General features: G+C 38.8%; 1 protein-coding gene and 1 pseudogene across 1 annotated transcript; one reads left to right on the top strand and one right to left on the bottom strand.

Moving 5' to 3' along the window:
- Positions 1–2,067: 2,067 nt before the first annotated feature.
- On the bottom strand, positions 2,068–8,128 carry LOC145783108 (ribose-phosphate pyrophosphokinase 2-like). Its single transcript, XM_082594883.1, has 7 exons — positions 8,007–8,128; positions 5,849–6,032; positions 5,132–5,230; positions 4,457–4,581; positions 3,110–3,283; positions 2,656–2,815; positions 2,068–2,160 (listed from the first exon to the last, which is right to left on the bottom strand). The coding sequence occupies exons 1-7, from the start codon at positions 8,126–8,128 to the stop codon at positions 2,068–2,070; spliced, it is 957 nt and encodes a 318-aa protein (XP_082451009.1).
- On the top strand, positions 6,853–6,953 carry LOC145783734 (U6 spliceosomal RNA; annotated as a pseudogene).
- Positions 8,129–13,275: the final 5,147 nt, after the last annotated feature.

Genomic DNA, 13,275 nt, shown 5'->3' with positions numbered 1-13,275 from the left:
CTTCCAGCATATTATTGCAAATACTACAACAAGAGTCAATGCTTAATTCAAATGAGCGCTAGTCGTTTTAACTTCAGAATTTAGAGCATTGATTTGTCGCCGATGCGACACGTTCCTGTCTGGGAATATTTTAGGATTCTCAACTTAATCAGCTTATTTAAATATAGCCTACGGTACCGGTAATCTACTTGACAATTGGAAATCGTAGACTAGAAGTTTCAAAACCATCGCAAACCCTTGTAAAACTGCCCAATCCAAACAAGACTTTTAAACCTTAGCAAAAAATGAGAACATAACTGCTGATCAAGTAACCTGTGCATATTCAAACAGGGTATGGGATGGAATGGAAGGCAGATTTTAGGATAGAAAATATCAAGGATAGAAAGTGAGTAAAAGTTTACGTTTGATTACGTTTCTTAAACTGAAATAATTCGATTTTCGGTTCATATTGAATCAACAATCTGAGAAACAATAATATTATATGGCAGCATGCAGAGCAGTTTAAAAACTGAAGTGCTAACTATAATAACAGGCTTATGTGATGGTCTAGTGTGCTTTGAATAAAAGTATAAATTTTTGTGATAGATCAATGCGTAATTGAACGTTCAAGCTAAACTCGTCCAAAAAATTTAATAGACCAAAGAAGCATTGTTTCTTTTTTGTTATGTTTTTAGATTACACTGTAAGCCAGAAATTCGGGGCGCTGGGTCGGCTCTCAAAATGTAGGCTACGCTTGAGCAACGCATTTCAAAGCTGCTCTCCATTCAGCGGCACCTAGTGGATTGAATAATTCACAGACCACAACACTTCAACAAGCGGAAACTCCACTCAGTCAATCTCAGCAACCGGCTTTGAGTCAATAGTACACAGTCTCTTCAAGTATGCGAAACTGCCAGGAATAATCTACCAAAGGCTTTGTCACTCCGAGGATAAAGATTCAACAACCAAACTAAAAAAAAAATACAAGTGGCGTACGCAGGATTTTGTAACGGGATAGGGAAGGCATTCAAGTCGATATTTTTAACAAAGAGTAACACTTTAATATGTTATAGCATGTTTTTTTGTTTGTTTGTTTATCTTTATCCTGCATTGCGGGAAAGCGGACTTGAGTGCTATGCATCTGTGTACGCCTTCCGGCATACACCTGACCCACGCTGCAGCCGACGGCAATGTCTGTTTCCGGTTGTCTACTCTACTTATGACTTAAATTTGGTACTACCCATTACTCGAAATCGATCACTGGTTAGAGGCAATTATCGTAAAGTTTCTTGCCTAGAGAAACAACAGCAAGTGCGGGTGGCTGGAGTCGAACATGCAGGCTTTCGACTGTGAGCCCAACGCGCTAACCACTCGGCCATTGCTGCCGACCATTGGCCATTGCTGCCATTGGCCGGCCATTGCTGCCATAACAGATAGCCAGATAGGTTAGCGCGCTATTAACTCTTGCTATCGTTGCAAATGTTACTGTTATGATGGGTAACATGTTAAACATTATTACAGATATGTAATTACATATATAATTATAGAAACAGAAACACATTCTATTTCAAGTTGAATTATTAAAACATTTTTACAGAATTGTTAAGAGTGCCGAAGAAGACACGGCCAAGCGCTCCTTGCCCTGCGTACGCCACTGCTCAATGGATTCAAATTATTTTCTCAATGACACTGCTTAAACGTAAACATAAAAGTTGATTTCTTTGTGTTTCACTAATTTCAGATCAATGCAAACTGGGATTAATCTGAGTAAGAAAGATAACTGTATTTTACAACTTTGCTTTCTTGAAATTCTACAACACACCAATAATGATAAACTTAGTGAGCGCATCTTGTAACCCAGGGCTTTTCAAAGTATGATTCGCGAACCCAGATTTTAAGGTCGTCTAACAAATTAAACACGGCCTATACAATAGGTAGTTTAAATTGTAGACTGCCCAAATGGGGGTGGCAGAGAAACTTATTTTCTAAAATATGATCGCACAATACAAAGTTTGAGAATCCCTGCTGTAATCTAATCATTAGGCGATGAAAATATATTGCAAGTACATGTGACAATAGTTTTCACTTTCAAAGTGGAACATTGCTGAACAAGTAAGAAACAGATTCTCCATTGTGGGTCCGACGGATCGCCTCAGCTAATATGGGAGAAATATCGATGGTCTGTAGAAATAAGTGGGCTAGTTAAATTAATGCAGACAATGCATATTTTCAATAACAGTTGGTTGACTAAAGTGTCAATCAAAGAATCAATTTAATAGCTAAACTATGATTTTCTTTTTTTGATTTGAATGAGTTTATATTCGGCGAGATTTGCGTAAAAAATTTAACTGCCTAAAATAATCACAAGCTTGGTTACCCTGGTAGCTTAGTCACGGCTTAAGGTTCTAAGCAAATACCAAAATAAAAATGTTGACCGATCAGAGTGCTATATCTGCTGACTATCTTTACAAGTGATAACAACATGCAACAAAACAAAATGGCAAAATAAAGACCAAATTTTAAGTTTACACGTAACATCAGACCGGACTTGAACTTACTAGGCTACGTAGTCTAGCTTAAAAATGTAAAATGAACTCAGGGATGTGTAAATCATGATCTTTTTTTTTATTTGGTAAGCTATCTCTGATTGAACTTTAAAGATGTCGGAATCCCAACCTTTATTCTGTTAGCTTCCTTCATGCTCTCATACTGAGGTGTTGTGTTCGTTACGACCACTGCTTCAAAAGAAGAGTCATTGATTCTTTTTAAAGCAGGCCCACTGAATATACCATGGGTCAGAATAGCATATACTTTTGTTGCCCCTGCCAGCAATAACCTATATAAAAAACATAAAGAAATGGAGATGTTGATACGGAAATAGCCGTTATACGAAATAGACATTTTAGAGCAGTAAAGTAAATAAATATTTTATCGTGAATAATGCCCTGAAGTTGTTTTGACTAATGACTTTTTCAGGATCATATTCGTAAATCCTTTGATGTATCCACTAAAAAAAATCTAACCAGGAATTTTAAATTAATCTAATAACGAAGGGGGGTTTGAAAATTAATATTTAATCATACAGTACGTCGTGCAGCGCAATTCCAAGTAACTAGTGATTAGTGACTACTTCTCTGCAGCATGACAAATTGTGCCACAAGTGTCAGCCATATCGTCAATGAGAATGGCAACTCTTCCTTTCACGTCGCCAATAAGAACCATCCGATCTATTTCATTTGCTTTTTTTCTTTCTTTGTGAATCAATGCAAAATCAACGTTCAGTCTGTCAGCAATAGATGTCACTCTGAAAAAGAAAATTATCTCACACATTAGCTTCGACATAAAAACGCTTGATAAATTTGTGGTTGTCGTTTTTTTTTGTGCTGTAATCTGCTTAATCGGCTTACATTCAAACAAATGCTTTTTCTTAATCGGGTCATTTTTAATGGTTAGAAATCTTATTTCGACAGCAATTTTTGTTGTAGGTCATAATACTTACAGCTTTTCTCAACCAGGAGTGCTAGAACATCCTGGAAATACTGGAATCGTGTTCAAGAGATGCTGAGAAATGCTAAATACATGACAGTAGGCTACAGCTAAACGCCAACTATGAAACAAACGTGCACTACGGTAGTCAGGTGTTAATAATAATTGTTGGAAACCTAGAGTGTACTGGGCACTGGAGCCTAACCATCTTCTCCACCACAAGATTTCTGCTCTCCCAAACGAGCACCCCCGTCGACTGGAATCAAGACACCCATTCGTGCCAGCCGATCAACTTCTGATCAACGAAGCTGATGAACAAGACATCGCTGCGGCTACTTGGGCGGACGATAAATGGGATTCTGAATGGAAGTCAAGTACCACCAGACTCCATTCGTTCATCTCCATCGCCTACACACACCCCATCGGCCTGACACTACAATGGCAGGCATGGATGCGGCATGAGGCGCGAGTGTCGTACGGGCGTCGGGTTTTTCCGCTCAACCATACAACAATGGGGAATGGCCTCTTTCTCCTCCTGTGAATGTGGTGCCGAGAAACAGCCCGCAGACCACATCATCAATGGCTGTACTATCTTCAAGCCACTTATCTGAGTGAAAGATCTGCGCTTTATGGATGATGAAACCAAAGACTGGCTGCTCTCTAGTAGCCTTCCAGTGCAGTCCAGGAACATCGTAAATCTGGAGTGGTAAAAGAGTAGACCCTCGGCCCCAGAGGCTCACAAAAGGACGACGAGAGTGTACCGGTCCATTTATAGAGATAATAAAGTCAGAAAAGATTTAAAAATGCCTGTGTAATTGGACTATCTGCTTAATTTGAGTATTTTCGCTTGATTCTGATATGGCTCGATTAAGCGATGTTCTCTGTCAAACAAATGTAAATAACAAACATAATAACCAACGCCTATGGCAACTATACAGTATATGTTCATATCGTTGACTAATGAAGAGAATGAAACAAGTGAGACAGATACCTTTTAGTACCACCGGCGTCAGGTGAAACGATAACAGAATTTTTCCACCCAACGACGTTTTCTTTGATCCACATCAAAACAGCTGGTTCCGCATAAAGATTATCCACGGGAATATCAAAGAAGCCCTAATAATTACAAATTATGTTTCAGAACCAGGGTATACTAGACTTAGAGGTAGAGCAACTGCAGTAGCGTTGACAGGGGTCTTGGCACTACTTTTAGACCAGAGCTCGGGATCATTTTAGGGGCCGTAACCTTTCCAAGGGACCTGGAAACTTTTTTGAGAACCTGGGAACCAGAAAATTTTAATTTTGTAGGCCACAAAATGATTTGTGGCCTACAGCTTTTTCTGAAAACGGGAATTTGAGAATTTTTTTTTCTAAAAAGGTCGATTTTCATTAACTGGGCCTACTTATAGCCTAAGTTTGGAATTTTGTGTGGAATGTGGAATGTGGAATGTGGCATTCTAAATGTGGAATTTTACATAAAAATTAACTTTTATTCAAGAGTTGATTTTCTGACATTATTGCTTTGCTTGATTACATGACATCTTCCAAAAACCATTTTTTTCACAACAACGTTGACTCCACAAAAAAGCCCTTACGCCAGTAGAACAGTTAGTCTTTTGCCTACTAAAATCAAAGCAATTAAGTAAGCCTAGCTACGAGGCGTTGCCTGTAGTTGTGATGCATGCAAATCCATGGTAATTATATGATCCGCTCCTGAAATCGACAGCATATTAGCAACCAACTTCGCAGAAATGGGTGCTCGGCTCTACAACAAAATACAGAATAAAAGTTACAAAAAATACCAAGCAATCAAAATCAAATCTACTTACACAAATTAGCCTATCATAAAACTTTATAATAGGGCTGTGGAGTCGGAGTCGTGCGGGATTCAGTAAGTGGGCAAATTTGTCGGCCTCGATAGCTCAGTTGGTTAGCGCCTGACTTCGTGAACAACGAAGCTTCGAGATCAAACGGCGCTGGTTCGTCTCTGGGGGTGTGCGCTAGAGCAACGCAAGTCAAGCACTGCTCTTCATTCAGCGGCACCTAACGGATGGAGTAGTTCCCCGGTAAAAAAACTCTTCAACAATCAGAAGCTTCACTATGTCAATCTCGCTGACATTGCGGTTCAAAGCCTCTACAAGTATACGAAAATGCCAGGATTAAGTTCTTCTCAAAAAAGCTTTTTCAGTCCCAGGATAAAGATTCAATCAAACTAAAATGCCTTATTGGCATCGTATGTGATCCAAATACCTTATTATAACGTCAAATAAACTGCATAGTTCTTGTGGAAGTAGGCTAAAGTTTCAGCATGTAACTTGCAAAACAAATTAATTCTTCTAGATCCTGCTTGCAACACCTCTTTATTAGCCTGTGTATGACTTACCTTGTCTTTCTTATCTTGTCTTGCATAAGGAAAAAGTGGTATCACCGCAGTCACTCGAGATGCCGATGCAATTTTACAAGCGTGAATCATAATAAGCATTTCCATTAAGTTGTCATTAATGTTTCCACAGCCACTTTGTACAATGTAAACATCTTCACCACGAACACTCTCTCCAATTTCCACACTACGTGCAAAAATGAGCTTAAACCTAGCTTATGTTTTTTTTTCAGCCTGCTGGCGGTCCAGATTAGACATTGTTGAGCCAAAAATGATTAAGCTTAAGTTTATACTATACGGCAGGGGTCACCAACCTTTTTTGCATGCGGGCCATTTTGGCACTAAGGAGAGCTGTGGCGGCCGCACTAAAAAAATATTAAGTAGGTTGACTCTTATGCTAGAGAAGAACGCATTTCGTACCCAGTATCCAGCGTTACATGTTGTTCATATTTATGTTAGAATACCGCAGCAACAAAATTAATCGAACAACGCTACTGCCAGGCCAAGCTCTTTTACAACACTTTTGACTTTTTTGACAATGCCTAATAAACGAGGCCACTTGTTTTGCGCACTTATAGCGAGGCGGACGGTTTCATCAGAATATTCATCGCCAAGCAAGAGTGGTGTTGTCACTTCGCTTCACAAAAGATATCTATTTTGCAATTAACAATTTCAGTAAACAAAGAAATGTTTGACACATCGCAATACACGCAACAACAGTGACCTGCAAACATATCAGCGAAAAATAGGCTCCAATAACAGGGCAAAAGAAACCAGGCACCATGAAACAAACGCTTGTGGAAATCACCGAAAAGTCGTAGTTCTATCGTAATTCATGAACAGTCTTCCCTCTAAAAAAGCAATGAGTTGGTTTTTCATCCTTTTTGTGAGAGTCTATAAAACCATCTTTTCTTGATTATTATAGACAACTGTCATTTGCGGTGCTTATCAGCGTGGCAAGAATTTGTTAATTAACAACATTTTGCAGTAGGCTACTTGCTTCGGCAGTAGGCCTACATATTATACTAAAATTGTAACGATACAGAGAAGATTAGCATGGCCCCTGTTCAAGGATGACACACAAAATCGTGAAGCGTTCCATATTAAAAAAAAAAACATTTTGCAGTAACTTACTAAGCTAAATATTTTCATAATACAATCAGAAAAAATCTTTAAATTTATATATAATATTTTGCCAATTTATTATAAATTGAGTTGGCACATTGACCTATTTTGCCATCAAAAACTTGCATAAAAAGAACACTGCTTGTGAAACACAATAGCGGTGAAACACACACTAGTGTTTACATGACATTTGCAAACTTAAAATAAGCAACCCTATGCTCACAAACAATTTCAAAATTCGAAAACAGACGTTTTAATCAACCACTGGGACAGTGTGGCTGGACATCGCATTGGAACAACTTTAAGCAACCCCCACCTAGAACTATAATCTGATTGGTCGGTCGGTGGAATCGTATGCAAAGCGAATTTATGCTTCCCGGAAAGTATTTGTTGCCTTCGTGCTCTTGAGCTCCTCAAGAAAAGTATTTTTGGTTATACTTGTATGCTAATGCCTTCCGCGGGCCGCAGCGATGCAGCGTGGCGGCCGCCAGTTGGTGTCCCCTGCTGTACAGTGTCGTACACAAATAAGCAGTCTGTCAGAACTATCTATAGGCCATGGTTGAACACTGAAGATGAAGTGGGCTAAACGAAAAACTGTGATAGGATTACGTGTCGACTTATAACTATCTAGCGTTAAAAAAAGATCAATAGGGAATAGGAAACTTTTGCACCAAATATGTGGATATCTCTGTATAGGAGGAAGAAAATATGTTGAGAAGCGGTAAATCTAATAAAGATGCAGCGTAAATTGTATTTTTCCACAGATAAGGAGACGTTCTTGTATTTTTGCTTATGAAAAACTACTCTCCATTCGGGGTTGCCTATAGCCAATACCTACTGCTACAACATTAAACAATTCGACTAGCTTTGGTTGAAATTAAACTCTTTTTCTTTGAACATGTCCTTGTTATTACACAAAGCACCATGTTTTTGACAAATAAGTAGGCCACAACCGTTTTTTTTAATAAGATCTAGGTCTAGTTACGTGTAGGCTACCATAATTAATATTGACGACGTAAAAAAATACTGAACGTACCTGGTTTCTTGATTGCTAAACTTTTTTGACACCACTTTTCCAACATTTATTCCAAGTCTTTTGGCAATTTTTTGAGCCAAATCTTTGTGAGATAAACCACTAAAAATCTTAATGCTAGACATTGCTCACGTAGGCCTAGCCTAGCAGCAAAAAGTTATCACCATTGCAAACTCACAATCAAATAACCAGCTGAGTAGCGTGGTAGGCTAGCGGATTTTTTCCAGCATTCGAAAACATATATAAATTTGACTTTATTTGTTACAAATAAAATAGACTCTAATCCTGTAAATCGTTTGCGAGTCCGCTTCAAGATCAAGTGCTGGTGCTGATTCGACTCTCGGGGTGTGCGCTTGAGCAACGCATTTCAAGGACTGCTCTCCATTCAGCGCACCTAGTGGATGGAATAGTATTGTAGCAACAACACTTCAACAATCGAAAAACTTCACTCTGTCAATCTCGGTAACCTGCCCTGCGTGAAAGCCTATACAAGTAGACTAAGCCTATGCGAAAGCATCAGGAATATCCTATCAAAGGCTTTGTCCGTCCGAGGACAAAGATGTAAAACCAACCAAGGATCCTGGTCTTATTTTCAAGACGACGGCACATGTCTTTTTCAAATTTGGGTTCAATACCTAGTAGACCCAATCATTGACAAGTAGCCTACAATAGTCCAAGCTAAATTTCTTCTTACACTAATAGCCTAAAATGTTCAAGTTAAACATAGTTTGTAGGCTGTAAGGCTTTCTTGGAAGCTATGGCCATGGGCTTGAGAGATCACAAATATCTTGATGAAACGTATGGTAAAAAGTGAATTCGAAAACACGATTAAAATACAAGTAGAACTCGGTTAATCCGGATTCGATTTGACCGGCGATTCCATCCGGATTAGGCGAAGATCCGGATTAACCGATGACGGTTCTATCAAGCTTGACTCATTTGTACTTCCAGGTTCATCCGGATTAGGCGAAGATCCGGATTAACCGAATCCGGATTAACCGAGTTCTACTGGTTAGTGTAATATTTACACAATTAAGTTAGAACACAGCGTTTTATAACCAAGGTTTCTATCGACTGATGCAAACAAGAGGTCTGAAATGAAAGCAAACGTGTTAGCTACTTCAAAAAGGTTTCGAAAATGATGAAAGTAGGCATGGTTGAGGACTACGCATTGCAATTGGCCTTCTATCACTGTGAACAGTATCAAAACAGTAAAATATATCAGTCCTCCATTGAAACTACAGTTTCATACCAAATTATGTTTTAAGCTTACTATGTTTCTTTTTCGCCCAAGTTGTATTGGCTACTGCATCAGCTAGCAGACGTCTAGCGACGTTAAAACAACATAAATAGGTAAATTTTGCTGACAGACGGCTTACTCTCAATGAAACAAAAATGTTTTATTATAAAGTACAGAAGCATGCTAGTGAAACACTAAGCCAGTGAATAGCTTCTAACTCGTATTCCCTCTTGTTGTAAAACCTACACAATCCTCCGGCAACTGAAGGAAGCATACGGTCTAGAAACAAAAGCGGATGTTTGTCGAGGAAGCTCCACACCGGTAACCTACAAGTATTTTCTTCAACAAATGATCTTTTCTTCAAGGTTGTAAAAACGTCAAGCTTCGTGTTAACTGCCACGCCTGCAGTAGTTTACATGCAATAAAGAGTATAGACTACAACCAAAACAAAATGATACGAGAGAGTTTAAAAAGTAGCGGATTCTAGGGAACTTGGTCAAATGGGCTAGGCTATAGCCTTTTCCAAAAAAAAAAAAATGAATCGGTTGGATGTCTGAATTATATAGTCTACAGTGAGTAGGCAAGTTGTCCACAGGCATAAAATCAACTCCATTTCATTATAGGCTACTGCAGTAGCTTACCAGACCACTCTGTGCTGCATAGCTTATAGTAAGCTTCATTACTTGGCAGTGAAGCAGGAAAGACAAACCAAAAATCTTAGTAGACCTATTTTGTTGTTTATTTGTGCAAAATGGGCCAACCCAGTTGCGTTGACAGGAGGTAGTTGCACCCGGGATAATTTCATCATTTTCAGGGGCTCGAAAACATGAAAAAACCACAGCGTATTTTTTATCCTATTTGTGCCGAAAGCGAAAGCACAAAATTTTTTTGAAAATTCAAATATTGCATAATCATGACCTAAAAAACATTTCACAATTAATTTTTTCTTAATTATGTTAGTACCGGTCGAGAAAAAGACCGTCCTACATATAGGACGCTAGGCAAATCAACTATCAAGTTTCGCAAGTTTCTTGTGCGTAATGCGAAGACCTAATCGTTATCGCTCAAAGGGATAAATGGGAAATGTCTTGTCATCGAGCATTTTATTGAAATGAAAGTTCACAATATACGAAAAAGAAAAGTAGCAAAGCAACAGATCACTAAAACAAGTCATTGGGAAATATGATATTGCTTGAAGCATTTGACATGCAGACCGACATCACATTTTTCGCATCTTGTAGTAGTTATTGCATGGCAATAGGCGCATCAAGTTTGTTTGTCCTGGGCTAGCACCAGGGGCGCCGGAAGCGGGGGGGGGGGGGGCAGGGGGCAATTTTTTTTGGCGATTTTTCTGCGGATGGAGGGGCAAGGGGGGCAATGGTGCTCTTTTAAAGTCATGTAAGCTACTGCACATTTTGCAATATAACAATATTTGCTATTCGCATTAAAACTCGTTCTTTTTTCGGCAGCCATCGTGGCCTACCGGGAGCTCCTTCTCGGCGGCCAAATCTGCGTGCTTGGAGGCCAAAATACAAAATAAAAATAACAATAGCACAAGTAAATAGAAGTAAACTTGCAACAATGCTAAAATGATCACTTAGCGTTGTTGAAGTCTGGGCCTGGGCGACGTCCTATAATAGAATCGTTGCACCACGCAATAACTGCTTTATCGGGATTGTAATCCAGTACTGCGGGACCATCTAATGACACTCGCACGAGTGTCTCCAATATGGCTGATTTTAAAGAAGTTCGCCACTCCTCTAGAATTCTTTTTAACAACGAAAAGCAACGTTCGACATGTGTTGACGATGACGGCAAGGAAATAAAATAAGTATTTCAATAATGTAAAGGACATTACTAAAAGAAGCATAATTTTTTGCAAAATATGATAAAAAATGTTTTCCCTCGGATGTCAACTAACCTAGTTCTCCTTTTTAACAACGATTCAATGTCCGACAACATCAAATCGACATAAAAACGACAATATTGCCAGCCGATGTAAATTAGCACTTCGGATTAACACTTTGTTAAAATAAACGTCGGGAATTACAAACAAGACTTACAGCGCTAGTGATCGCAGATGGATATATTCCAGCAATAACAAATATTCCCGCACAATGCAACAGTGGCGATTATGACGCGCTGATCTAATTTTGCGTCACTCTTTGATACTACATATTTTTGACAGTTAATCCACGATCATTCTATTGCGAAATTAAATAATTGGCTAGAAGAGACCGGCGGCCAAACTTGGCCGATTGAGGAGGTAGCACCGGTGGTCATTCAAGCACTACTTAGCGGCCATGGCCGCAGGCCGCTTTAAGGCTTGACAGTAGGTTACATCATTAGCATGATGCCCTTCTTTGCATACCGGACACTTGTAGGCTATCATTACTTAATACATAAGTGAGCTGATAGATTGGCATTATCGCTATATCTTGTCTTAAAACTTGCAACAAAATTAATCTTTTAGTAAACAAAAGTGCCCTGTTTTCGTATCTTGCCCCCCAGTCAAAAATCGTTCCGGCGCCCCTGGCTAGCACCCAATGCTCATAGCCTAGGCATGGTAACGTAGGCTACATCGGATAAAACCTTTTGTTGTCTGCCCCGCTGTCCTTGTTGAAATGGCTTTCGATGTTGTGACAAGTGTATTTTGGCAATAAGTTATAGCCTATCTTCGAAAAGAAAGCAAATCCAATGAATTGCCTCTATTGCAAATTTCTTGCAGTTGCCATGCATTGTTGACAGAAATATCGAGCATGTATGAAATCAAGCACGAATAACATTTTTTACCTCTCATTGCGATGCGATAGTTCGAAATGTCCTGGTCCATTCTGTTAAGGTTTTCTCCCTATATGTTCGCTATAAAGCTTGATCAAACAAGGTTGTTTAATTTGTAGCCTACACGCTTCTTTTCAGAGGATGAACATCGAGAGGCTTTAGTTTAGAAGTTGGGTAAACTCCAACCGTATTCGAGCATAAATTTACCACACTGTTGTCATTCCATTTGCAAACCAGCACACTGTTGTCGGTATCGGTTTTAAAATCGAGCTTGTCTCTTAGGCTACTCTCTTTCTTGTTTTTTCAGAGCATTTTTAGCGATCAGCGGACATTTTTCGGTGCTGTTTTTACGAATTGTAGCTGTGTTGCTTTCACTAATTTTATCCCCCAGCGTCGTAGCCAATTTCACACTACTGAAAAAGTGGTAGCACAAGTGGAAAAACTTTCTGCCGCAGCAGTGGTGAGGACATCAGCAAAATGGTTGACAAGGTTTCCTCTAAGGCCTAAACTACTTCGTACTTACCAGACCCTTACTTAGCCTACTTCACTTACATCACGAAGCGCATGTAAAAACGTCAAGAGAAAACTAAAAATTTATCAAAAAATTTCAGTAAATTACGATAAATATGTTATTGTTCTAAAAACAAACACAACTACAGTACTTTGTTATACAGCGTAGTCTGCGTAGAAAATCGCTGTTTGATACCGCTTGATGCGTGGGAATTGATTGCCGCTTTTGCTAACAAGTGTGCCTAACGACCTATATAGCCTATAGGACACCCATCTTTTGAATCAATTTTTTCAAAATTTTTACTGCCAATTAAATTTAAACATTTGCTGTAAAATATGTTGATACATAACGAATAAAGACAATGACGAATAATTTTGGAAGCTTATTTGCATATGCGGATTTATTATCATAATTCGACATGCACCTTCAAAATTTCAGAGTTAGCAAAATCGGGAAAATTGAAAATGATGTCAAGCCTCAATTAAAAAAGCAATTTTTAAAAAAAGTGGTGATTTATGCTGCAAAAATACTCATAAATGTATTTTAACTTTGTCTAAATCTAAAAACTGAACCTGCGAAGAAAATTTTTAATTTGAGTAGGTGTCGTAACATATAGGACGCTAAGCATAAATGGGTTTGCACTGCGCTTTTCTTTTAAATGTCTTGATTTAGGGCACATTTATCTCATTAGCAACAGGTCCAAAACATCAACCCAACGTATTTACTGCTTTCCAAACTCA

The sequence above is a fragment of the Aplidium turbinatum genome, chromosome 14 (genome assembly GCF_918807975.1).
Source record: "Aplidium turbinatum chromosome 14, kaAplTurb1.1, whole genome shotgun sequence".
Classification (NCBI taxonomy): domain Eukaryota; kingdom Metazoa; phylum Chordata; class Ascidiacea; order Aplousobranchia; family Polyclinidae; genus Aplidium; species Aplidium turbinatum.
Note: the sequence above shows the minus strand (reverse complement) of the source record. Positions and strands in the feature narration are given on the sequence as shown.

Coding starts and splice junctions, on each gene's coding strand:
- LOC145783108 (XM_082594883.1), bottom strand. CDS start 8,128: ATGTCTAGCATTAAGATTTTTAGTGGTTTATCTCACAAAGATTTGGCT. Junction 4,582..5,131: donor TGCATGCATCACAACTACAG/GCAACGCCTCGT, acceptor TGTAATTATTAG/GGCTTCTTTGATATTCCCGT. Junction 2,816..3,109: donor ATTTGTCATGCTGCAGAGAA/GTAGTCACTAAT, acceptor TTTTTTATATAG/GTTATTGCTGGCAGGGGCAA.